The sequence below is a fragment of the Cryptotermes secundus genome, unplaced genomic scaffold (genome assembly GCF_002891405.2).
Source record: "Cryptotermes secundus unplaced genomic scaffold, Csec_1.0 scaffold1747, whole genome shotgun sequence".
Taxonomy (NCBI): Eukaryota; Metazoa; Arthropoda; class Insecta; order Blattodea; family Kalotermitidae; genus Cryptotermes; species Cryptotermes secundus.
The window spans coordinates 615473-636856 of NW_019744161.1; the positions used below are offsets into that span (position 1 = coordinate 615473).

General features: G+C 42.2%; 1 protein-coding gene across 3 annotated transcripts in view; it reads left to right on the plus strand.

Moving 5' to 3' along the window:
• Window positions 1-5463, plus strand: part of LOC111874617 (T-box transcription factor TBX10) — a 68008-nt gene extending 62545 nt beyond the window's left edge. For all 3 annotated transcript variants that reach the window (XM_023870254.2, XM_033755525.1, XM_023870255.2), the window contains exons 9-10: window positions 1429-1621; window positions 3756-5463. In XM_023870254.2, coding sequence (XP_023726022.1) covers window positions 1429-1621; window positions 3756-4044 — 482 coding nt within the window. In that variant the 3' untranslated portion in view covers window positions 4045-5463. The remainder of the gene's footprint in view (window positions 1-1428; window positions 1622-3755) is intronic.
• Window positions 5464-21384: the final 15921 nt, after the last annotated feature.

The window sequence follows — 21384 nt, forward strand, 5'->3', positions numbered from 1 at the left end:
AAGAAATGAGACTTGCGTTGTCGACGATTCCACCGTAGAATTACTGTATTTGTGCAGCTGCGCATAGGCAAGTATCACATTGAGGTTATGAGTAGAATTAGTTCATTAATAGTTAATAAATTTCATGAGTAGAATTCTGTTTAATGATAATAATAATATAATAATAAGTTGATCACGGTAGATATTTATATTAATTGTCTGATATCATGCGTTTCTGAGGGGAATAACATTTTGGTGTGCCGTGTTCAGTCATCGATACGCCATGGCGTGCCGCGAGTAGAAAAATGTTGTGGAACACTGATCTAGTGGTCAAAGTTCCTGGCTACAGATCCAGAAGTTCGGGTTCGATTCCCGGCTCTACGAGATTTTGTGAGAAGTGGTGGGTCTAGAATGGGATCCGCTCAACCGCGTGAGGATAACTGAGGAGCTGTTTCATGGAAATAGCGGCTCCGGCCTAGAAAACCGAAATTAACGGCCGTGTGGATTTGTTGCGCCGACCACGCGACACCCTCTATCCGCAAATTTGGCACTAACTTCGCCGACAGGCGGCGGTCACTTGGTCGGTATAGTCGCCTTGCGGGCTAAAGCCAAGGAATTTGTTTGTTTTGTTGTTGCGTAACTGCAGATTTATTCAGCATCAAAAGGAGCATGAGTGATGGATTTACCGAGCATGCCAAATGATGTTGTCATGCCCTATTTTCAGTTAGTAGCCCAAGGCGTAGGAGTAGTCTCATGAACACAATTACTGCATACGATTAAATTAATTATACAAAATATGAACTTATCCCCGTTAATACTTAATTAAGCTAATGAGAAGCTTCATAACTTGTACTATTCTCCGAGTATAATTACAATGATCAAGTGAAGAAGGATGAAGTGGGTAGGGCATGCAGCACGAATTTGAGAGAAGAGGAATACATGTAGGCTATTGATGGGAAAGCCAGAAGGAAAGGGTGTCGCGTGGTCGGCACAACGAATCCCCACGGCAATTAATGTCGGTTTTCTAGACCGGAGCCGCTAATTTTCCATTCAAGTAGCTCCTCAGTTATCCTCACGAGGCTGAGTGGACCCCGTTCCAGACCCACTACTTCTTATAAAATCTGGTAACGCCGGGAATCGAACACGGGACCTCTGGCTTTGTAGCCAGGAACTCTGACCACTAGATCACAGAGGCGGTCCTCTGCAGTTAGGCAGCCTCATTAAACATACTTGTACAAACAGAAATGACAAGGAATATATGCATGTCAGGAGCAGGATTCGAAACCATGATCTTAAGACCGTACGTCCACTGTTATCAGCAGCCAAAATCGTTCTAAGAACTGAATGTGTGGCTCTGTGAGACTCAGGTTCATTGAGACGAGAGTCTGGTCTCAGTTGATGGCGCGAACGAGGTCATTAGTCTGTCATTAATGAAGTTTATCCTGGTAGAGGACGACGGAGAGACGTCGGCGTCGGCGGCGCCCCCACCCCGGACGTCTCCGCACACGGCCAACACTAGCACCGCTCCTGCGATGCTGACTGCCAGTCCGTCGCTAGGCCAGCCCTACCCCGCGGATCTTTGCAGTTACGGCCCCATCTACCATCACCACCACCTGCACCAGACAGCCTACAACTCTATCAGGTAAAACGACCTAACATTCGCTTCACTAGAGGATTCTGAAGCCCGCAAAACCGGGTTCAGCATACACAGAGTTCGTATCTGTGCTGGCAATATATGTCTCGACAGTGACATCGTCTTTATGTAGCCAGATAGAAACTTCACGTCACTACTGTGTATTAGGAAGTTTCCAGGTCCAAATCTCGGCTTGGAGACCGGTTCTTTTTATTGCTAGTGGGGTGGGACTAAGTCCCTTGTACTTTGGCCACTTCTGGTCTATTGTACCAGCCCCAGATGATAGGTGAGGGTGATTGTGGAGCAATTGGTGGAATGAAGGGGAAACCGAAGTACTCGGAGAAAACCTGCCCCAGCGCTGCTTTGTCCACCACAAATCCCACTTGATCAGACCAGGGATCGAACCCGGGCCGCCGCGGTGAGAAGCCAGCGACAAACCGCTTGAGATATGGCGCGGCCTTGGAGACCGGTTACTGTGATTGAGAGTTTTCTTACTTTTTCTCAGTCCCTCCATACAAATACCGGGATATACTCTATTAGACCACTGTATCTTCCTTTCACATCCTTTATAATTAATTATTCACAAATGTTCCTATAATTCGAAGCTATGTGATAGGGACCGTGCAGATCACAGTGGCCGCGCCGTCTAAGGCATGAAATGAACTGGCTCGAATACTGGGATCATGGGTTCGAATCCCACTTGAGGTATGGATGTCTGTGCGCGTTTATTCTGTTTGTGCTGTCCTGTGTGCAGGTAGCGGCCTTGCGATGGGCTGATCCCCCGTCCAAGGAATCATACCGAGTGTCTGTAAAATTCGTAGTTTGCACCTGCTCACGCTGGTTCGCTCGCGGATTTCTTCATGTCTTCTACCCTGAAGATGGAGGTGATACGTTCCTCCGAAATGTCGGTTAACACAATATCTACACGGCGCCACATCCCAGAAAACTGCTTTTTTCGCAGTCACCGCCGTGAAAACCTCAAATCTTATAATTAAAACTTATTCGATCTGTAAGTCTAAACATGCGCAGTTCAACCACGATCATTAAATAAGCCATAAATAAATAATTCACAGTTTGCCTCTTAAGAATGAAAAAAATGCTCATATTCTTTTAACAATGCAGTAATTGCGTATTAGCCGGCTACAGTAGCCGCACGGTCTAGGCATGAACTTTCTTCGCTCGCTCGGACCCTGGAATTGTGGGTTTGAATCCCACTCAGGGCATGGATATTTGGTGTGTGTATGTGTTTATTCTGTGTTTATGATGTCCTGTGTTTATGTAGCGGAATTGCCACGGGCTGATCACCCTCCCAAAGAGTCCTACCGTCTACGAAAAATGATTACGAATCTAAATAAGAGGCCAGGGCCCAATAAAGGGCTGTAGAGCCATTGAAAGAAAAATGCGTATTAAAGATATATGAAGAGATGCAGACATCTTTAGCTTGATCAAACTGAGGTGAGCTGGACAAGCCATGTACAGCGCAAGGGACAGATAAAAAGTCGTTACAATATCTTAGTCGGAAAACATGCACGGAGCTGCCCACTTGGTAGACACTGGCGTAGATGGGAGGAAATATTTAAATTTATCGCAAAGGAGGAACACCCAACACCTTCTAAACCTCGACATCAGCTGCGGTTAAGTTATGAGCTTCATCCTCATACCAACCTTACTGTTCTTCACTGAACGTTGCAGTTGAGTTTCTTGGAAAACCTGATTCATATTTTGGAGACCCCGAATTTAAATTTAATTTCGAAGAGCTGCCCTAATTCGCACATTAACCACTTTATGTTCCACGTTTTTTCCAATTCATCACTTCCTAATCATCTTACAATTCGAGGCTATACAAGCAGCTAACGACATCATCGTTAAATAAACAATAAACAGGCGTGCTATATTTGGGGATATAATGCCGTGTAGTTCTTTAGAAGTTCGCGGAGGTTAAGAAGGAAATTAGTGCTTTCATCTTCAGAGTTGAAGCAAGTAGCCAGGAATTTATACTGGATTACATGTCGCTAGATCTTAGCTATTCACGGTGCCGGTCATTAGAAACTGAAATACAAAATAAACAAACTTGCCCCGCTTCATACCGGAATCCACCAACAAGTCAACATTAGGCCTAACATTACGCGATGCTTGCTTACAGCGCTGGCGGGCTGTCCGGCGGACCTAGCGGGTACAGCAATCCTATGAAGTCCCCTACATCCACTGCCTCACCAGCCGCTGTATTGAGAACAGGCTCCATGGTTTCCACGGCAACGCCTAGTCCCTATGGGGGTCGAGGGGCCACAGTTAGTCCCTCAGCAACGGTGGGGCTCTACCATACTGCTGGATATCACCACCAAGGTTTCTTCTCCACTGCAACGGGAAACAACGGTAGTGGCGTCGCGACGCATCACAGACCCAGTGCTTATCACGAGTACACACCGAGATAGCGCAATGCGAGTGCAAAACCTTGTTTTGTGGATAAATTGTTTCGGTTTTCCTCTAGGAAGATGAAGAAACCAGCCTTCCGATGCTTGTGTTTCCTTCAGTTATCCGTGTATCAATGACCAGAACTGCGCTGATAAATTTTCTTGACGAGATCTAAGTTCGGTTACGCAGAAGTGAAAATATTTCGGAAAGTCAACAATATTCAGCTGAAGTGAAAACAAATAATAACGGGCTCAGAAAGAAGATTTATTACGCAGATATAACGCTAATGTTATCAAAATAGACAAGGGCCTACTTAGGTGGTACAGTTTTTCTTTCGGTTAACATTCTTTTGTTAGGCCAGACATTGTAATTACTAACCTGAAGTGAAACTAGACAATTAGGCCAACAGGAAAAATATATAGGGCAGATATGAATATAAACGCTACTTATTGAAAAGCTTGGACAACACGAATTTTCATTAGTTGCCATATATGTGAAGTTATTATGTGCTTTATAGACCATAAACTTTTATATTATTAAAATGAACTGAAACCAAAGAACAATGGACCGAAGGGAAAAGTTATAGGGGTGAGTGGGCCTCTGATCAAATGATGCCGAACTGCTACAGAAAAATTACTTTGATTTTCTTTACATGGATATTATATTACGAATTCCTTTGTCTGATTTTCTTTCATTAAAAACTGAATTCGAAACACAGAACAATGGATTAGTATTCGAAATTTGTCCTAAACTTTGAATTAAATCAAATTATGGATATATGAAGTCAGTATGCTTTTTAAATTTTCAAGCAGTAAATTAAGTCGTTCGGGGTGTCCAAAGCCCTAAAGTATTTTGCGTTATTTAACGGAATAAAAACCAAAAAATTGACGGTAAAGAAGTGAAGATGTAAGTGGAATAAATATGTAAATTTATTACGAAAATATCAGCTGTGTAATCATGTGATTCGGTTAGACAGAATTATAAAAATATTGTGCTTCTGCTAGGACATAAAAGTTCATAATATTCAACGGAAATATGATAAGCAGTTAATTAATTAATTACGAAAGTATCGGAGTGCTGTGACTTTTCTACTGCACAGAATTGAAAAATTATTATGCATACGCTAGGACATAAACCTTGGTTATATTTATCTGAAACGAAGTCATCAAGAATTTTGTATGAAGCTCACATTGAATTTTTGCGGTCTCATCAAACAATCGAGACTGTAAATTACGTCTCTGTTAACTTCCGTTTCGGAGGAATCTTGAGGTTCCTGTGTTGAGAGAGAGAGATTTACTTTGCGACTGGCGGTTTACCTCCAATCAGTTCGTCTTGGTGTCAGATCCCTTGAGGCCCATCTCTCACGACAGTTCTTCTATTGTTACATCACGTAGAGAACCGCATAGAGAACACCGCTTCCAAGTTACTCCATTGTTGCGTGTTACTAATCTGTTGCTGCCATTACCTAGCAATGGATATGGTTTACATAGCCATTACCTAGCAACGGTTGTTGTGTGGCTATTTCGCGGTCGTCGCCTAGCAACAAGTCTGCATGCCACAATATTTTAGGGACCTCCAGGGCAAGGAATTCAGTTTTTATGAGTAGAAGGGCTAGATAAGACGCGCGCAGTGGCAAATTGGAACATGGGAAACTTCTCAGCATTTGCTGTTAACAGGGAGAAACGAAGAAAACCTACGTCAAATAATCGGACGCAGGATCTCTGAGACACTGACATCTAGGAATCATTCTAGCAACTAGAGAATATAGGCTTCGATGTATCGATGTCAAAACTTAATCCATGTGTTATATAGCAATGCACTGGTTACATAAACATAATTTATTATTTATAACAACATACTGGCTAGAACATAATCTATTCTTTACAAATATACATTTGTTACAGAAACATATTTCATTGGTTATAAAAACCATAATCAGTTGGTTACAATAATGGATTGGCTATGCAAAAGGAATCATTCTTCAAATTTATTTTTGTCTTGAAGAAAGCAGTCTTCTGGGATGTGGAACCGTGTAGATGTGGTATTAACCGACGTTTCGGAGGAACGTATCGCCTCCATCTTCAGGGTAGAAGGAAAAAATAAGAAAATCCGCAAGTGAAGAGACCGTGAAGACCTGAAGATGGAGGCGATACGCTCCTCTGAAACGTCGGTTAACACCACATCTACACGGTGCCACATCCCAGAAGACTGTTTTTTTTCATAGTCACCGCCGTGAAAACCTCAAAACTTACTTATTTTGTCTTCATCAGAAATAAACAAAAAGCTAGCAGGTATTGTCATAGCTGTAATAATATGTCAGATATTTAATCTAAATTAAAAATTAAGTTCATACTACAAAAAATACATATTGCTTCTCTCCATTTCAAAAGGACCGACCCGTTAATGCTATATACAGAAATAATTACTGTTTCTTCTCATATGCGTATGAAACACATGAATATACTCGGCTGAAGTAGTTGATACAGCTGCGTTTAAAAATGGCAAATAAACAAGAGAAGAGAGCGAAGCAGCGCTTACATTCTTAGGGCGGCCGTGATTTGGAGGGGGGGGGGTTCCGTACTTCAACCTCACGGACGAATAATCATTGCTATCTATAGGCACTCACGGATGTGCAATAACCAAAGAAAATATTCAGTGACAATGCAGAAGTACCTTCGTTTTTCACTCAGGATATTCATTGTGCTATACTGTGTCTAAAACATCTTTGATTCTGTGCCATCACAAAATAGTGCAGTAGAATTTTCGTCATCATCAGAAAATAATTTTCAACTGAGTGTGGAAATCAACACTGCCATGCAGGAAACCTAGGTGAACACACAGACATTTTCTTCCACAAATCTGCCTAACTGTAGACGTAATGTACCGTCAAGCACGTTTTACATAGGTAATATTCTTCTTTGGCCTTCTTCGCTTCACTAAAACAGTAACAGCTGCTGTTGTAATGAGTTCTGAATCTAATATTTCATATGAACAGTGTTTTAAGTCTGTTAATACTGATAGTTTTTTAAATACTCATTTATATTTAATAATAAACATAGCTACGTAAATTTCTGGAAGTTATGTGATTAATGCATTGAAAATTAAGACTTCCCACAAATAATGTGATAGACAAGTATTTTATATACTCAAATATTTTATTTGTGAAAATAATATAATTATACATATGAAACTTTTCTTTTCATTAATTCATTAACTCATTCCTCCTTATAAATACCGATTCTTAACTCCATGAAGTTCATAGAATTAGGAACCATTACCTAAGACTTAGGTAATGGCTCGATGATTCTCTTTAGATTTCAGATGTTCTACCCCTTCCTTTCACCTGTCCGTGATATTCACCCTAATGGCGGAAAAGTTGGGAGGAATTCAGCAATCGAAGTAGATCATAACCGATAGCCTGTATTACATATTATGACATAAGTCGCAAAATTGTTCCTGGCACGCTAACTGAATAGAGTTCAACCCAGATGCTGGAATGGCTGATATTAAGCTTTCGATTTCGCCTCAACTCGGCTCGGCTCGGCTCGTGTAGTGTGAGAGAGGAACTCAAGAATTCTATGCAAAATAAATGGGTGTACATTTCGTCAACTTCAGTCATTTTTTTCATTATTATTGTTATTGGGATGGGGCGATGCTGAGTCCTTTGGTACCAAAACCGTAAGCACTTCCAATGTACCAGCCTAGAATAACAGACCAAAGTAGGATTGGTGGGATATTAATAGGTAGGGGTAAACCGAAGTCCTTGAAGAGAAACAATTCGCAGTGCCACTTCGTCCACAACAAATCCCGCATGGAGTGCCGTGGACTTCAACCCGGACCTCTGTGGAAAGAAGCCGGCATTGAACCGCCTGAGCTATTGTTGTCTTGGGGGCAGATTCTGCGTAATTAGGGGCTCTTTCTAGAGAGTACTGCCGACCCCAGGTCACTTCGAAATAGTCCTATCTGCTCTCTGAGTAATATTGTTTCCCATCTCCAGTTAAGTCAATTAAGAAGTTAAATGAACTAATTTAAGGTCAGATTATATTTGGCAAGGCAGAGCACTATGAAATTAAGTGGAAATTAAATTCGGGTAATGCTTGTAACTCTTCAGTTAAGAGAAGTCTTCTTCACAAAGTTAATAGAAAGTCCGTCGAGTGTAACAATTTGTAGGTCACTTTTTATTATTATTTCTGCCTTACATGTTTCGGTTTGATACAACCATCATCAGAGGCACTTGCTATAACTATGGAAACAGTGTCGTTGTTTATGATGTTCACAATTATGTTTGTCGTGTGGACGCTGCTACGATATGTTGACGTGTAAAAGCACAAAACATGCTAAGATAGTTGAGTACACTCTCAAGTTCTCACTTTTCATCCGAACCTATTTTTAAGTTAAAACGCTAAAGTGTTAAAATGTTTGATATAAAATGCTGAACTCCTCCTTGTTAATTCATCCCGAAGATGGGAGACGTCAGCTTGAGGTTGTATGGCTTATGGTTTGATATGTTCCTGTGTGCTGTGTACTGTCCGTACTAATTATAGCAAGTGCCTCTGATGATGGTTGTGTCAAACCGAAACATGTAAGGCAGAAGTGATAAAGAAGTGACCTACAAATTGTTACACTCGACGGACTTTCTATTGACTTTGTGATTGATAGTGTAACGGACTAAAATGAAACAATTCAAAATAGAAGTCTTCTTCTTTGCTGTCTAAAAACGTAAACATTAAAAGATACAAAATTAAAATTTGACTTCGAAGAGCCTTAAAATAATAGGATTTGCAGAATATTGTATAATGAGGAGTTTCATAACTTGTGGTCTTCGCCAGATATAATTACAATGACCAGACCGAGGAAAGTGAGATGGCCAGGGCATGTAGTATTCTTGAAGAGAAGAGAAATGCATGTAGGTATTTAGTAGGAACGCCAGAATGAAACAGACCAATAGGGAGACGCAGAGGTAGGTAGTACGATAATATTAAAATGGATCTTAGAGACATAGAATGGGATGGTTTGGACCGGATTTATCTGCCTTAGGACAGGGACCAGTGGCGAGCACTTATGAGCACGGTAATGAACCTTCGGGTTTCATAAAACTTTGGGAATTTCTTGAGTAGCTGAGTGAGTGGTGGCTTGTCAAGGAGGATTCAGCTACATAGATTTGGTTGGTTAGTTCACCATCATTGGCAAGATAGGGGGAAGTACCCCCTTTTAAATCAACGTCTCCCCATAACTCCATATACAAAATGCCACATTAAAAAAGCTCGTACAAATTGGGCCTAAGTCAAATGATTAATAAGCATACTATCTTAAAATAAAACGTGTTTAGAAAATTAAGAGAGTCGTCTTCTGGGTTTAGCCACCGTGTATACACGGTACCTAAACCCAGAAGACGACTCTCTTCATTGTCATCGCCGTGAAAACCTCAAAACTTACACGTGTTTAGAAAATGTTCTCCAGTGCAAATCATATCTGTAACTCATTTTAGCCAGAGTATATAAAAAAATGGGTTCATCTGCAATATTCCGGCAGTACTGTAAATCGTTTTTGCATTTAGCATTTGTGGCTATTAACAAAAAAAAAACTCCGTGATTTTAGTCCGCAAGCGAACTATACCGACCGAGCGACCGCCGCTTGTCGGTCAATTTTAGTGTCAACTTTAGCGGATAGAGGTTGTCGCGTGGTCAGCGCAACGAATCCCCAAGGCCGTTAATTTCGGTTTTCTAGACCGGGGCAGTTTACAACGAATGTTATTAACTCGACTTCAAGGCAAAATCCTTCAAATCTCCTCAAGACGTGGAAGTTACTTTCCCAGTTTTCAGCCTAATTTCCTGAAGTAGGCTTATTCGATCTCCATGCTGTCTGTGTGTCTGCGAATCTTCTCCTATTAACTTCTGAATGCCTGAACCTATCTTTATGAAACTTGGTTTGTTTATCACGACAACTGAGCCCATCTCAACGGTGCATTTAACAAATCTCTCTCATCAGTTCGTGCGTCTGTATGTGCAGCCTCCTCACGTTGTTAGGCAAAGGTTCGGTAAAGTGTTTCCCTCCTTCTTGTTCCTAGGCAACGGCTCGGTAATTTCTTTCACGGAAACAAATACACACTAATTAGAAGAATTGCTTGACGTGCAGTGATCCGTGCGGTCAGTGTTGTATGAAAGGAAAGTAGGCAATGAGTTCCTCCTAGAACTTCTTGTTTTATCAAGTTTGTTAGTAAGGACTCCCTCAGGTACGAGACTACACAGCTTCAATGATAGGATGATTAATGAATGAGGAAGAGTTTATGGAATGTGAATTGACAAAGAACACCGAAGTACTCGGAGAAAACCAGCCCCAGTGCTACCTTGTCCACCACAAATCCTGAACTACCTGACCTGTGATCGAACGTGGGCCCCCGCCGTGGGAAGCCGGCGACTGGCCGCATGAACTATGACTCGGCATTCCTACCTTCTTATTATAACACCCAAAAAGTAAAAAAAAGGTAAAGTTGTCCCTATGCTCAACTAATTAAGCACTACGGCAAGGAGACGTATGGGGGAGTGGATGTATGGACCCACATTTTCTTGACATCGGTACTAGTTGGAGGCGAGCGGTCAGCTTCACACCCCGGCAGCTTTACCTCCGGGCAATGAGCCCCCGGTAATCATTGGATAGAAGGTTGGGTGGACCCCAGGGCGTCTGGAAAACATGGAGAAGTGAAAATTCTTGCCCCCACCGGGACTCGAACTACGACCCCTGAGTCGTCCAGCCCGTAGCCAGTCGCTACACTAACTGCGCTATCCCGGGTAACACCGGAAAGGTGAAAAGTAAAAACCATGCTCATAGCTGTGACAGTACGAATGGGGAGAAGAGGAATACACCAAGACGTAGGTGGGTGGATATTATTAAAATTTACCTTAGATAGGATGGGGCGGTATGGACTAGATCGATATGGTTCAGGATAGGGACCAGTGGAGGGCTCTTGTGAACACGGTAATGAAAATTCTAGTCCCATAAATTGCTGAAAAATTGAAACACAGACCTACTCGGCTTTATTATTATTATTATTATTTTTTTTTATTTTTTTTTCTTTTTTAATTTATTAAATGCTTAAATACAGTAATTTATCTCAATGGAATTATTATCAACATCAAATTATATAAACTGCCTTCTTTTTGTATTTTCTTTGTAATTGGCCTTTGGGCTGTTAAGTTATCATGTAAATAGATAAAGAGTTGAAATGATGTATTGTTGCTTGAACTGTTAGTATTCAGAATGGAATCAGTGGCTTAAATCCGCCGTGCCCTCTGACGCTCTATTCTAAACATGGCACGGCCAATCACATACGTCACTTTTGCACGGCCTCAGGTTCGGTTTATCGTCACTCAGCGTCGCTTTCCCAGTTCCGACTCAACAATCAGTGTGCAACAAGACTTCGCTTTTGTGTGAACCAAATAGCCTATGTCGGCCGTCATGGCGACCGGTGTAGAGAGATACGCAGTTTACAAAACTTCCATTTTATTGTCTACAACAATACGATCAGTAATGACAGACAAAACAAAACACAAACAGTGTCATGGTTCTCATCTTCAGAGAAGGAAATACACGTGTGAGATGAGCTCTGTGGCGTATTGTAATTGGACGAAACTGGCAAAGTTTAACACCGATTTCAAGAATAACGTAAGTAAAGAAGAGAAATTTAAAGAAAATAAGTGAATATAAAGATGAAAAGGAGTCAAGAATATATAAAAACAAGGAATTCTGGGAAGAACTTACCGTCTACTTTCCTTGATAAGACACGGACTGCACAGAAAACGACGCGTCCAACAATTCTTCTTTTGTTGCATATGCATTCGTTGCCGCGATAACGTTTTCACCAAGCCGTTGCGTAACAACGACAGGGGGGTACACATTTAGACACAGACTTTTGGGGTTTATGACGTACGCCGTTCTGGTTAAGCTCAGGTGTCATGACGTACATACTAAGTTTTATAAAGATCGATTCAGCCGTTCAGAAGTTGATGGGAGTAGGGGGGGGGCACACAGACACAGAGATTGCATAAAACTGCTTTAATTTTCTTTCAATATAAGGAAAGTAGGCTTAATATAGAAGAGAAACAGACGAACGAAGGGTAGAAAATCAAGCAATAACCTGTGCATCTGAGGTCACTGGTGTTTGGGACCAGGGCGCCAAGGAGAATATTTGGATCGAAGAGAGATGAAGTGATGGAGGTCCACAGGGCTGTGAGACGTCGAGGCTACCATATTTCTTCTAAACAATCGGCTCACAGCGGTGAGGCTATCAGCCTTACGCGCACGCCGGTCACCCTTTACCCCCAGGAATATTCCTGGTACTCATTTCTGTTAGAGGCTGAGTCGACCCCATGGCCTTATGCTGCTGGAAGTATTAATTCATTTCAGAAATCCATTGACTTCATTAGGAATCGAACCAGCGATATTTCAGCTTGTAGCATGATTAGTACCACTGCTTTACAGCCAGACGGTATGATGAAATCATTGTTCTTGTTTTGTTACATCCGGTAGCATACCCCTCACTTTATTTTTCGTATAGATTTCAGAACATTCAGATCAAATTCTATCACCACGACCATAATATCTTAAGAAACGCAATGATAATTAACAGTTTCGTTATTCCTCCTGTTTATTAACGTTCCATGGAGGGCCATGATATTAATTCAAGCAGAAATCTGAACTAAATATTTCCCCATCAAAATATTTGACTCAGCTTTCTTCTAGATATACACAACAATTATAGAATTCACAACAAAAATAAAATGTTCTTTATGTTGTCTGTTATAACGTACGAACCCAAAGTTATTTTTTGGGATCATCGTTATACAAATTCAAAAGTCTGTAAATAAATTGAAGTCGTTAACTGTCCGCGAGCGGTGTACGCGCTTGACATTTATATCGCGAGAGAGCGCCCTAATCGAGGAGGACAGTAAATTTCAGGAAACGTGTCACTTGGCAACGTGTAATCCATACATCAGAACGGGGCGAGATTCACAGGTTGTACAGCCAGCACCAAGGACTGTCGGCAACCACAAAGACCATTGATCTAACCCAGGGATAACCAAATTATTAAATCCTTACCAAAATTTCGGTACACTTCTTTTCTTAATGTTAAATGAAATAGAGGTTTCTGTTTTATCTGTTGAAAACGGAAGAGAACTTTGACTTATATCACACGATTCAAGAAGCAAAAGAGAGTTGTTACTACCGTCTCGTATCAGACAGAGAGCTACTCAGGTTTCAGGTCCTGGCTTCGATACCCGTTGAAGCTTCTTCTATTGTCCTTTCCTGACTCAAGTTCTGATTTTTTTTTCCTTGGCACTACAGCCCCAGTGGGCCTAGGCTTACCTCCATGAACTTCTCCATTCACTTCGGTTTTTCTAGATCTTACACATTCGGTAGGACTCCTTGGGCGGGTGATCAGCTCGTCGCAAGGCCTCTACCTGTACACAAACACAGAAAAACGCACACACACAAACTAAAAATCCATGCCCTGAGTGGGATTCAAACCCACTATCCCGGTTTCCAAGCGAGCGAAGACAGTACATGCCTTAGACCGCTCGGCTACCGTGACCGGCCTAGTTCTGAATACATGGAATCAAATGCTAGGATTATTAATGAATATGGACGAAACCTGTCGTGATATAACTTGAGATACTCTTCCGTCATATGCCTAGGATACGACGCCATGAAGACGTATAGGGGAGTGGATGTATAGATCCACGTTTTCTTGACCTCGACACTATTTGGAGGTGAGTGGTCACCTCCACGACCCGCCCACTTTACACCGGGAAAACAGCACATATTACCCATTGGATTGGAGGCTGGGTGGGCCCCAGAGCCTGTCTGGAGAAGACAAAAACCTTGACCATACCGGGAATCGAACCCCGGCCTGTCCAGCTCGTCGCTATATCGACTGAGCTGTCCTGACTCCATGTACATGGAGTTACTGACAGAAACCATGAAGACTCAGTGTCAGGTAGGCTGTTAACGAGCTGATATTCGAAATCAGGAACCCCAAGATAAGAAGCAATAGTGATTACACCACAACGGTCGCTGGGTGACGTGTTTATGTGTCCCTTATCTCCAGAGCGCGTCGCGTCTTCTAGTCGAGGGTGGAGGTGACGACCTCCAGATACGAAGGATGGATCCCTAGATGCGAATATGTATCATAAAAGAGTACCTAAGATAACTTAGCCCTTCGAGCTTAAAAGAAGGAAAACTGAGGGAGAAGAAGTCCTGGTAGCCTACGTCAGTTTCGTGCATGGGAGTTATCCAGATCCTGGGCAGTACTCACTAGCCTGGGTGTTCAAATAATTTGTTCATACACGTCATGTGGAAGTTTTGTGAATCGCTGCAGATAATGACGGCTGAATTTTAATGTTCTAATTAATTCAAAGTTGTATGTTTTGAAATGTTATTTTGGGGTTTCCAGATCAATGAATTCAAATCGGGGGGGGGGGAAGTAGCAACTTGGAACTAGTGGTGGGGAAAGAGGGGGAGCAGAGGAAGAGTAACGAGAGACACGAAGTTCTAAGGGCGAAACTGTAAGGATCCCGACAGAAGGTTCCCAGTCAAAGCCCGTTCTTCCGTCTTGTAAATGCAATATCCGCTGGAAAGTGAAGATAAAGCACTGAGAAGTGTTCTTCTCAGGGCACGAGGAGAAGAAACTAAAGCAAGGAATTTACTGTGTTTGATTGAAATTTTGGTATTAATATTTATGGGTTATATTAAAGCGAAATTTCGATTTTAATGTTAGAATGGCTCCACGTGAAGCATGCAGCGCGGGGAGGAATTTGGATACTGTGTATTTTCTCTGGGATCGAGGAAACTCCAAGATAATCTTGATTGATTTGGCCAGTCTCAGGATCTTCCTGATACAGACTGACTTCTACCCAGCATCACGACCCTGAAATACACGAAATCTCACATTAATCTCTCTATGGGATGTTACCTTGTTCTGATACGTATTCGTGTAGCAGTATTTCCTTTCATATGTATACTATTACCCACCCAAAATATGCGCATAAAACGAGCTGTGTTACATCTGTAAAACAGACTCTAAAGGGTTGTGATTATGACGATTGAGGTTAGCTCTTTCTAACGAAACTGACAGAGTAGATGTCTCTCACCTTATACATGAGGACGGAAAGAGATACAGTTTACGAAACGTTATGTTCTTTAGAATACCTAAGGACGGACGTCCTACACAGTTAGCTCGGTTCCTCTAAATAGCATTTAAAAAGTCAGTTTGTACCTCGCAGGAAACAGTTCATCTGTATCACACAAGAACAAAGTGCTAATGCTGTGTGGTAATAATCTCTGATTATGTTGAAAATCATGCTAAAGCAAGAAATACACTCTATGAGAAAAGTGTAGCTTTGAGGAATGTTAATGCAGACGGTGCATACAGTAACCACTGCAATTTAAGATGTTAAAATATTTCGCAATCTCTTCGTTGTAGATTGTACCCAGTCACAATCATATTATTATTATTATTCACTTTGGGCCTCTAACTTGTATATTTGGAAAAGCGTTGTTAAGCAAATTTATAAGAAAGAGGAAGCCAGAAGCTTTCTGTGATCTCTATACATTTACAGGAAGATCTGCAGGCAGATAAACACCGATTTCACGGAACACGAACAAATACGAAAGCTAAAAGCAAGTGTCCCACTGTGGCTTGAACGCGAATGTATGTTGGCGCGGTGAAGCTATGACGTGTGTTGTCACATTCTGTCGGGTGATAGCATGAGAATGACCTACGTCACAGTGTCGGTAACATAGTAGGCTGCTTTACCAAAGAATAATGGAATATTGATTACAACACTTGGTAAGTAGAAGATATTTTTTCCATTTTCTTCCATGGTTTGTTCAACGACTCCATTCTAACTTCTAAATTATGTTCAGTCGAGCGCCGTGATAATTGTAAGATATTAATGCAGCAGGATGTAAAGGAAAGGCCCTATGATATTTTTAAGTAATACGTTAGTATTTACATGTAGGGAAAAATAATATCCCCGAAATTCCTACTTCGGCAATCGGTCGCTGAGCCGGGTTTCGGAAGCGGGAATCCCCTGCGTAAAAGCGACATGTGTTAGTCACTATGTCGTGATCTTCGATATTTCAGCCCTACATAAAGTAACAGGACAGTAGAACAGCGTTCCTCAAACTGTAGTTCACAGGTCAATGTCGGTTCGAGAAGAATGGATTTTTTTTTAAGTTCCTGAAATTCAAAACAAATGTTTAAAAATTGAACAGGAACAGGTAGAGGCAGAATTCTAGATAGATAGATGGACATAGGTAGACTGAAAGAGAGAAAATAGGTCGGTAGATAGGTAGGTGGGTGGACAGACAGACAGACAGACAGACAGGCAGACAGACAGACAGACAGACAGACAGACAGACAGATAGATAGATAGATAGATAGATAGATAGATAGATAGATAGATAGATAGATGACTTCCTACTTCACTGAATGACTGGACTGGCTGAATAATTAGACAAAGTAACTGGCTAGTTCACTGTCTTGACAAAGTGACTGCTAGGAGTCTGGCTGGCTGACTAGACAGATTGAACCACTGGCTGGAGGAAGGAATGAAATGAGAGACTGGGTGACTGGATGTCTGAATGAATGACTACACGAGCGACTGCTATTTTACAGAATGTCTAGACTGAGTGACTGCCTGAATGACTAGATCAAGTGACTGGTTGGCTGAATAACTTGACTGGGTACCTGGATAGACTGAGCGGTTTAACTGAACTAACTTAACATATTACTTTAAATTTAAACTAATTTATTGATTTATCGCAGTTAGCTGCAATAAAACAAAACACACAAAAAACAAACTCCGTGGTTTTAGTACGCAAGAGAACTATACCGACCGAGCGACCGTCGGTTGTTGGCGAAGTTAGTGCCACCTTTAGTGGATAGAGGGTGTTGCGTGTTCAACGCAACAACCCCCCCCCNCCGTTAATTTCGTTTTTTTTTTAGACCAACGAAACCAAAATTTCAGAATTAATTTAAATTGAATTTTTGGCGTGTCATTTTTGTCCACGTCATATTTCACAGCTCTAGTTTAATGACAAGTGGAGATGCAAGGTTCGGTCTTTCGGAATATTAGAAATTAGAACGAAAGCAATTTCTAAAGAACGCTTTCAAGATTCTTAGCATAGCAATATGTCGAGGAAAACATACGGTATGTTTAATGAAGGTTATATAACATGAATGTTGGTTGACACTGAACAAATATCAGGTGTGATTCATTATTCCTGGGTTTGGATTCCTGTCACCATAATGTGATTTGTATCCTGAAACACGTATTTCTTTTTTTCAGACGGAATGTCTTTCGTATATCTTCCTGAGGGTATGACATTAATGTCTCTATATCTGACACACAAGTATTTGAGTGGATAGTGCCAGACTCTTGGTAATATTTCATGTTATTGCTAGAAGCATTATATCAGGGCCCACTTCCAAGGGCTGTGGACCCGTCCTTATGTAAACGAACCACTTGAAGAAACTAACTGGGTGGCCAGAACTAGATTTAACACGCATCATTACAAATAAGCACAACAAAAATTTAGGATATTTCGTACACAACCTTGTACGGATCAGGCTTTAGTAAGAACCGAATAATGGCGGGAGGGCACTCTTGTGTGTTTATATCCAAGGCCTTCAAACAGAGTTTTCTAAATCGCGTGGCACGGTAGCAAAATATACAGTTCGTGTTTACATGCGGCCAGTGTGATCATACACAGAATATGAGATCACATTTTTTGGACGAAACACACAGATTGGAAGGGTCTTGGCTGCTCGTCTGTGTGTTTCGTTTGCAAAAATGCTGAATGGATTTTGATTAAATTTAGTATTGACGATTGTGGTATTTTAGGTTCTCACAGCGGTGAGAAAAAGAAATTTCAGAGGCTACCTGAACGATGGAAGGATTCCACTTTGTAGTATCCGTAACAGGTCTAAGGCTGAAAACCCACTGACGCGACTAGTCGCGAGCGGTTAGCCGCTCTTTGTCGCGCGCGTCCGTTAGTTGTACATATTAGGCGTGCGACAGCTCTGCCGCGTGTGTGCCGCGTTCCAAAACTTAACCGCGCGCGGCTCATAAAAGCAATAGAAATAACGGCCGCGAGCGACAACACTCGACAAACCGCGCGCGGCTTGTCGCATCAGTGGGTTTTCAGCCTGAGACCTGAAACGACGATGCTGGTGGTCTGATATGTCCCTGTTTACTGATTGTGACGTATATCCTTCCTCTATGTACACACAAAGCGAGAACAGAATGTGAATATTCACAACATGTAATTATCTCATTTTCTTCTTTTTCTTTACGGGTGCTACAACCGTGTGTGGATCTTGGCCTGCTTCATGGCCTCGTAACCGCAGATTTTTCCGTGGTATAGCGGTTAGCTTCAAGCCCAACTCTCAACATGGAAGAGCAGGGACTGTACTTCGTCAGGCCCCTACCATTTGACCTATCTGGCAGGGGTGGCCCTACCAGGAGTTTATACTCCCGCCAGCATTTCTCGTCCAGTCAATGGGGCACGCAAACCTCCTCTCCACAATAAGGTGGTAGTCGTCGTGGAGGAATTCTGTGTTTCTATTATTACCTATTTTATTACCGAGCGGATTGGAGTAGAAGTATGGCTTCAGATTCATGTCGAGAATTTTTGTTTCGAATCTCGTCAGGGACGTCTGCTAACTTCAGCTTCTTCTTGGTTTTCCTCAGTCGAGATAGTATGTCGAATGAAAAATGGCCCCTTATTTTCAACTCATTTCCAATTCCTGTTCACCTGTCACCCTACTACCGACGCTACAGAGCGTAGCTACGGACAATGTCGTTAATTAACCCATACAAAAAAAACTTATTTCTAGATCAGTATGTTCTACTCAAAACAACATTCCTAATCCATTGTTTTCTCTTAGTAACAGAGACTAGCTTCCACTAGAAGCATGGGTGGATGAAATTGATGTAATGTGGTCTGTGTGTTAGACAGAAGGGGTGAAAGGCCATCCTATCCCCCGAGATAACACAAGTGGTCGTTTACAAGGCAAACTTCGTGTAAGACAAACCAGACGCCTCTACAAGAATCGCGAAAGTGTAATAAGTACACTACAAGATACTCGAGAGTTTATCTGAGAGCCTGTGGGGCACTTGAGTCTTTGCACAGAAACTATGATTAAAATTCCGTGTCATCTGAAAGGAATTTAACGTAAGTGAAGCTTCTAATCTCGACATCAGATGTTTAGGTAAAAACATGTAAGGTTGTCCCTGTGGTTAACTAATTAAGCACTATGATATGAAGACGTATGGGGGAGTGGACGTATAGATCCACATTTGAACTCTGCCCTAGTTGAAGGTGAGTGGTCAGTTTCACGCCCCGGGCGCTTTACCCCCGGGGAAAGAGTCCCGGTACCCATTGGATAGGAGGTTGGGTGGACCACAGAGTCGGTGTGGACGTCATGGAGACGTGAACATTCTTGACCCCACCGGGACTGGAACTCGGACCACTCTGTCGCCCTGCCAGTAGCCAGTCGCTATACCGACTGAGCTATCCCGGCTCATCAGGACTTAGTATGTTTGTAAAAATATTGATTCAGTTGGTCCACTCATTAAAAAGAAATTCACATATTCATATCCTGTTTCTCTAAGAATTATTCTAATATTATTCTCTCATCTACGACTAGGCCTTTCAAGATATCTCTTCTCTTGAAATTTTGGGACTACTACATTTATATATTACGCATTTTCCTCACGTGTTCCGTGTATCCCGCCCAGCTCATCTTCATTCGTTTAATCGCCGTAAGATTTTGGCTATTACCGCAGTATAACTGTTATATCAGAGATGTTGGGTGGTGAAAAAAAATCATTTATTTTTAAAAAGACTTCCTCTGGAGCCCACCCAGCTTTCTGTCTAATAAGTGCTGGAGTCCTCTCTCGAGAGTAAAGAGACCGAGGCGTGAAGCTGACCACTCACCTCCAGCTAGTATCGATGCTAGGAATGTCAGAAGCTGTATCTTCACTATCCCATACGTCTTGACCGCGCCACAGCTCAAGCGGTTAGTCCCTGCGGCGGCCCGGGTTCGATCCCGGGTCTGGTCAAGTGGGATCTGTGGTGAACAAAGTGGCGCTGGGGCGAGTTTTCTCCGAGTACTTCGGTTTCCCCTGCCAATCTTCATTCCACCAATTTCTCCATCGTCATAATCACCCGGGGCAGGTACAATAGGCCAATCAGTGGCCGCAGTGCCGAGGGGACCCAGTTGGACTCCACACCCCACTAAGCGAATCCCATACGTCTTCATGGCGTCATAATAAATTAAACACAGAGACAATTTTCCCTTATTTAGCTTTGCAATTATATAATTAGCAGAATAAGTTCCGTTATAATCTCATGTATGACATCTTAAGCAAATCTAAAATAATATATCAACCACATCTACCATCTTAATCTGAGCTCACTCACATGAACATTTCAACCACCCGTGTCAACTGACGCATAGGGCAACAAATGACTGTCAACATATATAGATGGTAGCATGTAGACCGGTTGCTAAGTAACGACTGTAAACGGTGCCCGCTGCTAGGTAATATATTCATTTCTTTTCCTGTGGCGCTACAGCCCCAATTTTGGGCCTAGGCCTACCTCCATGAAACTCTCTGTTTCACTTCGGTTTACTAGATCTTACACATACGGTAGGACTCCCTGGGCGAGTGATCAGCTCGTCGCAAGGCCTCTACCTGTAGACAAACGCAGAAAAACGCATACAAACATCCATTCCCTGAGTGGGATTCAAACCCACGATCCAGGCTTCAGAGCGAGCGAAGACAGTGCATGCCTTAGACCGCTCGGCTACCGTGACCGGCAGGTAACATATTCATAGCTTGTGCAAATGGACTAACTGGGAAGAGGTGTTCTCTACATCAGTGGTTCTTAAACTTTGTGAGACCGCGGCCCAGTAATGTTTTTGTTATAAGACGAGGGTCCGGTACCGGGCCGCGGCCCGGTGGTTGAGAAGCACTGCTCTACGCGGCCCATGTGACAACTGCGTGATGCAATAGAAATCTTAAAAGATATGTTTTCTATGTGGTCCGTCCCGAGGCGTTATAAGCAGGACAAGTGTAGAGTTTAGTTAGTTGGGAGACATTCGCCGGCAGTATGGGTGTGAACACGGAAGCTGAGGAAGCTACAGCGTTCGAAGCCATTACCAGGCAATGACTAGTGAAGACACAACAGACTGAAAAGATTTAGTGCGTGCTGTAGTGAATTGTAGAGTGTGGTAGCGATAGTGCTATAGTTACTTGTAGTTACCATCTGTAAGAGTTCAATAAATCCAA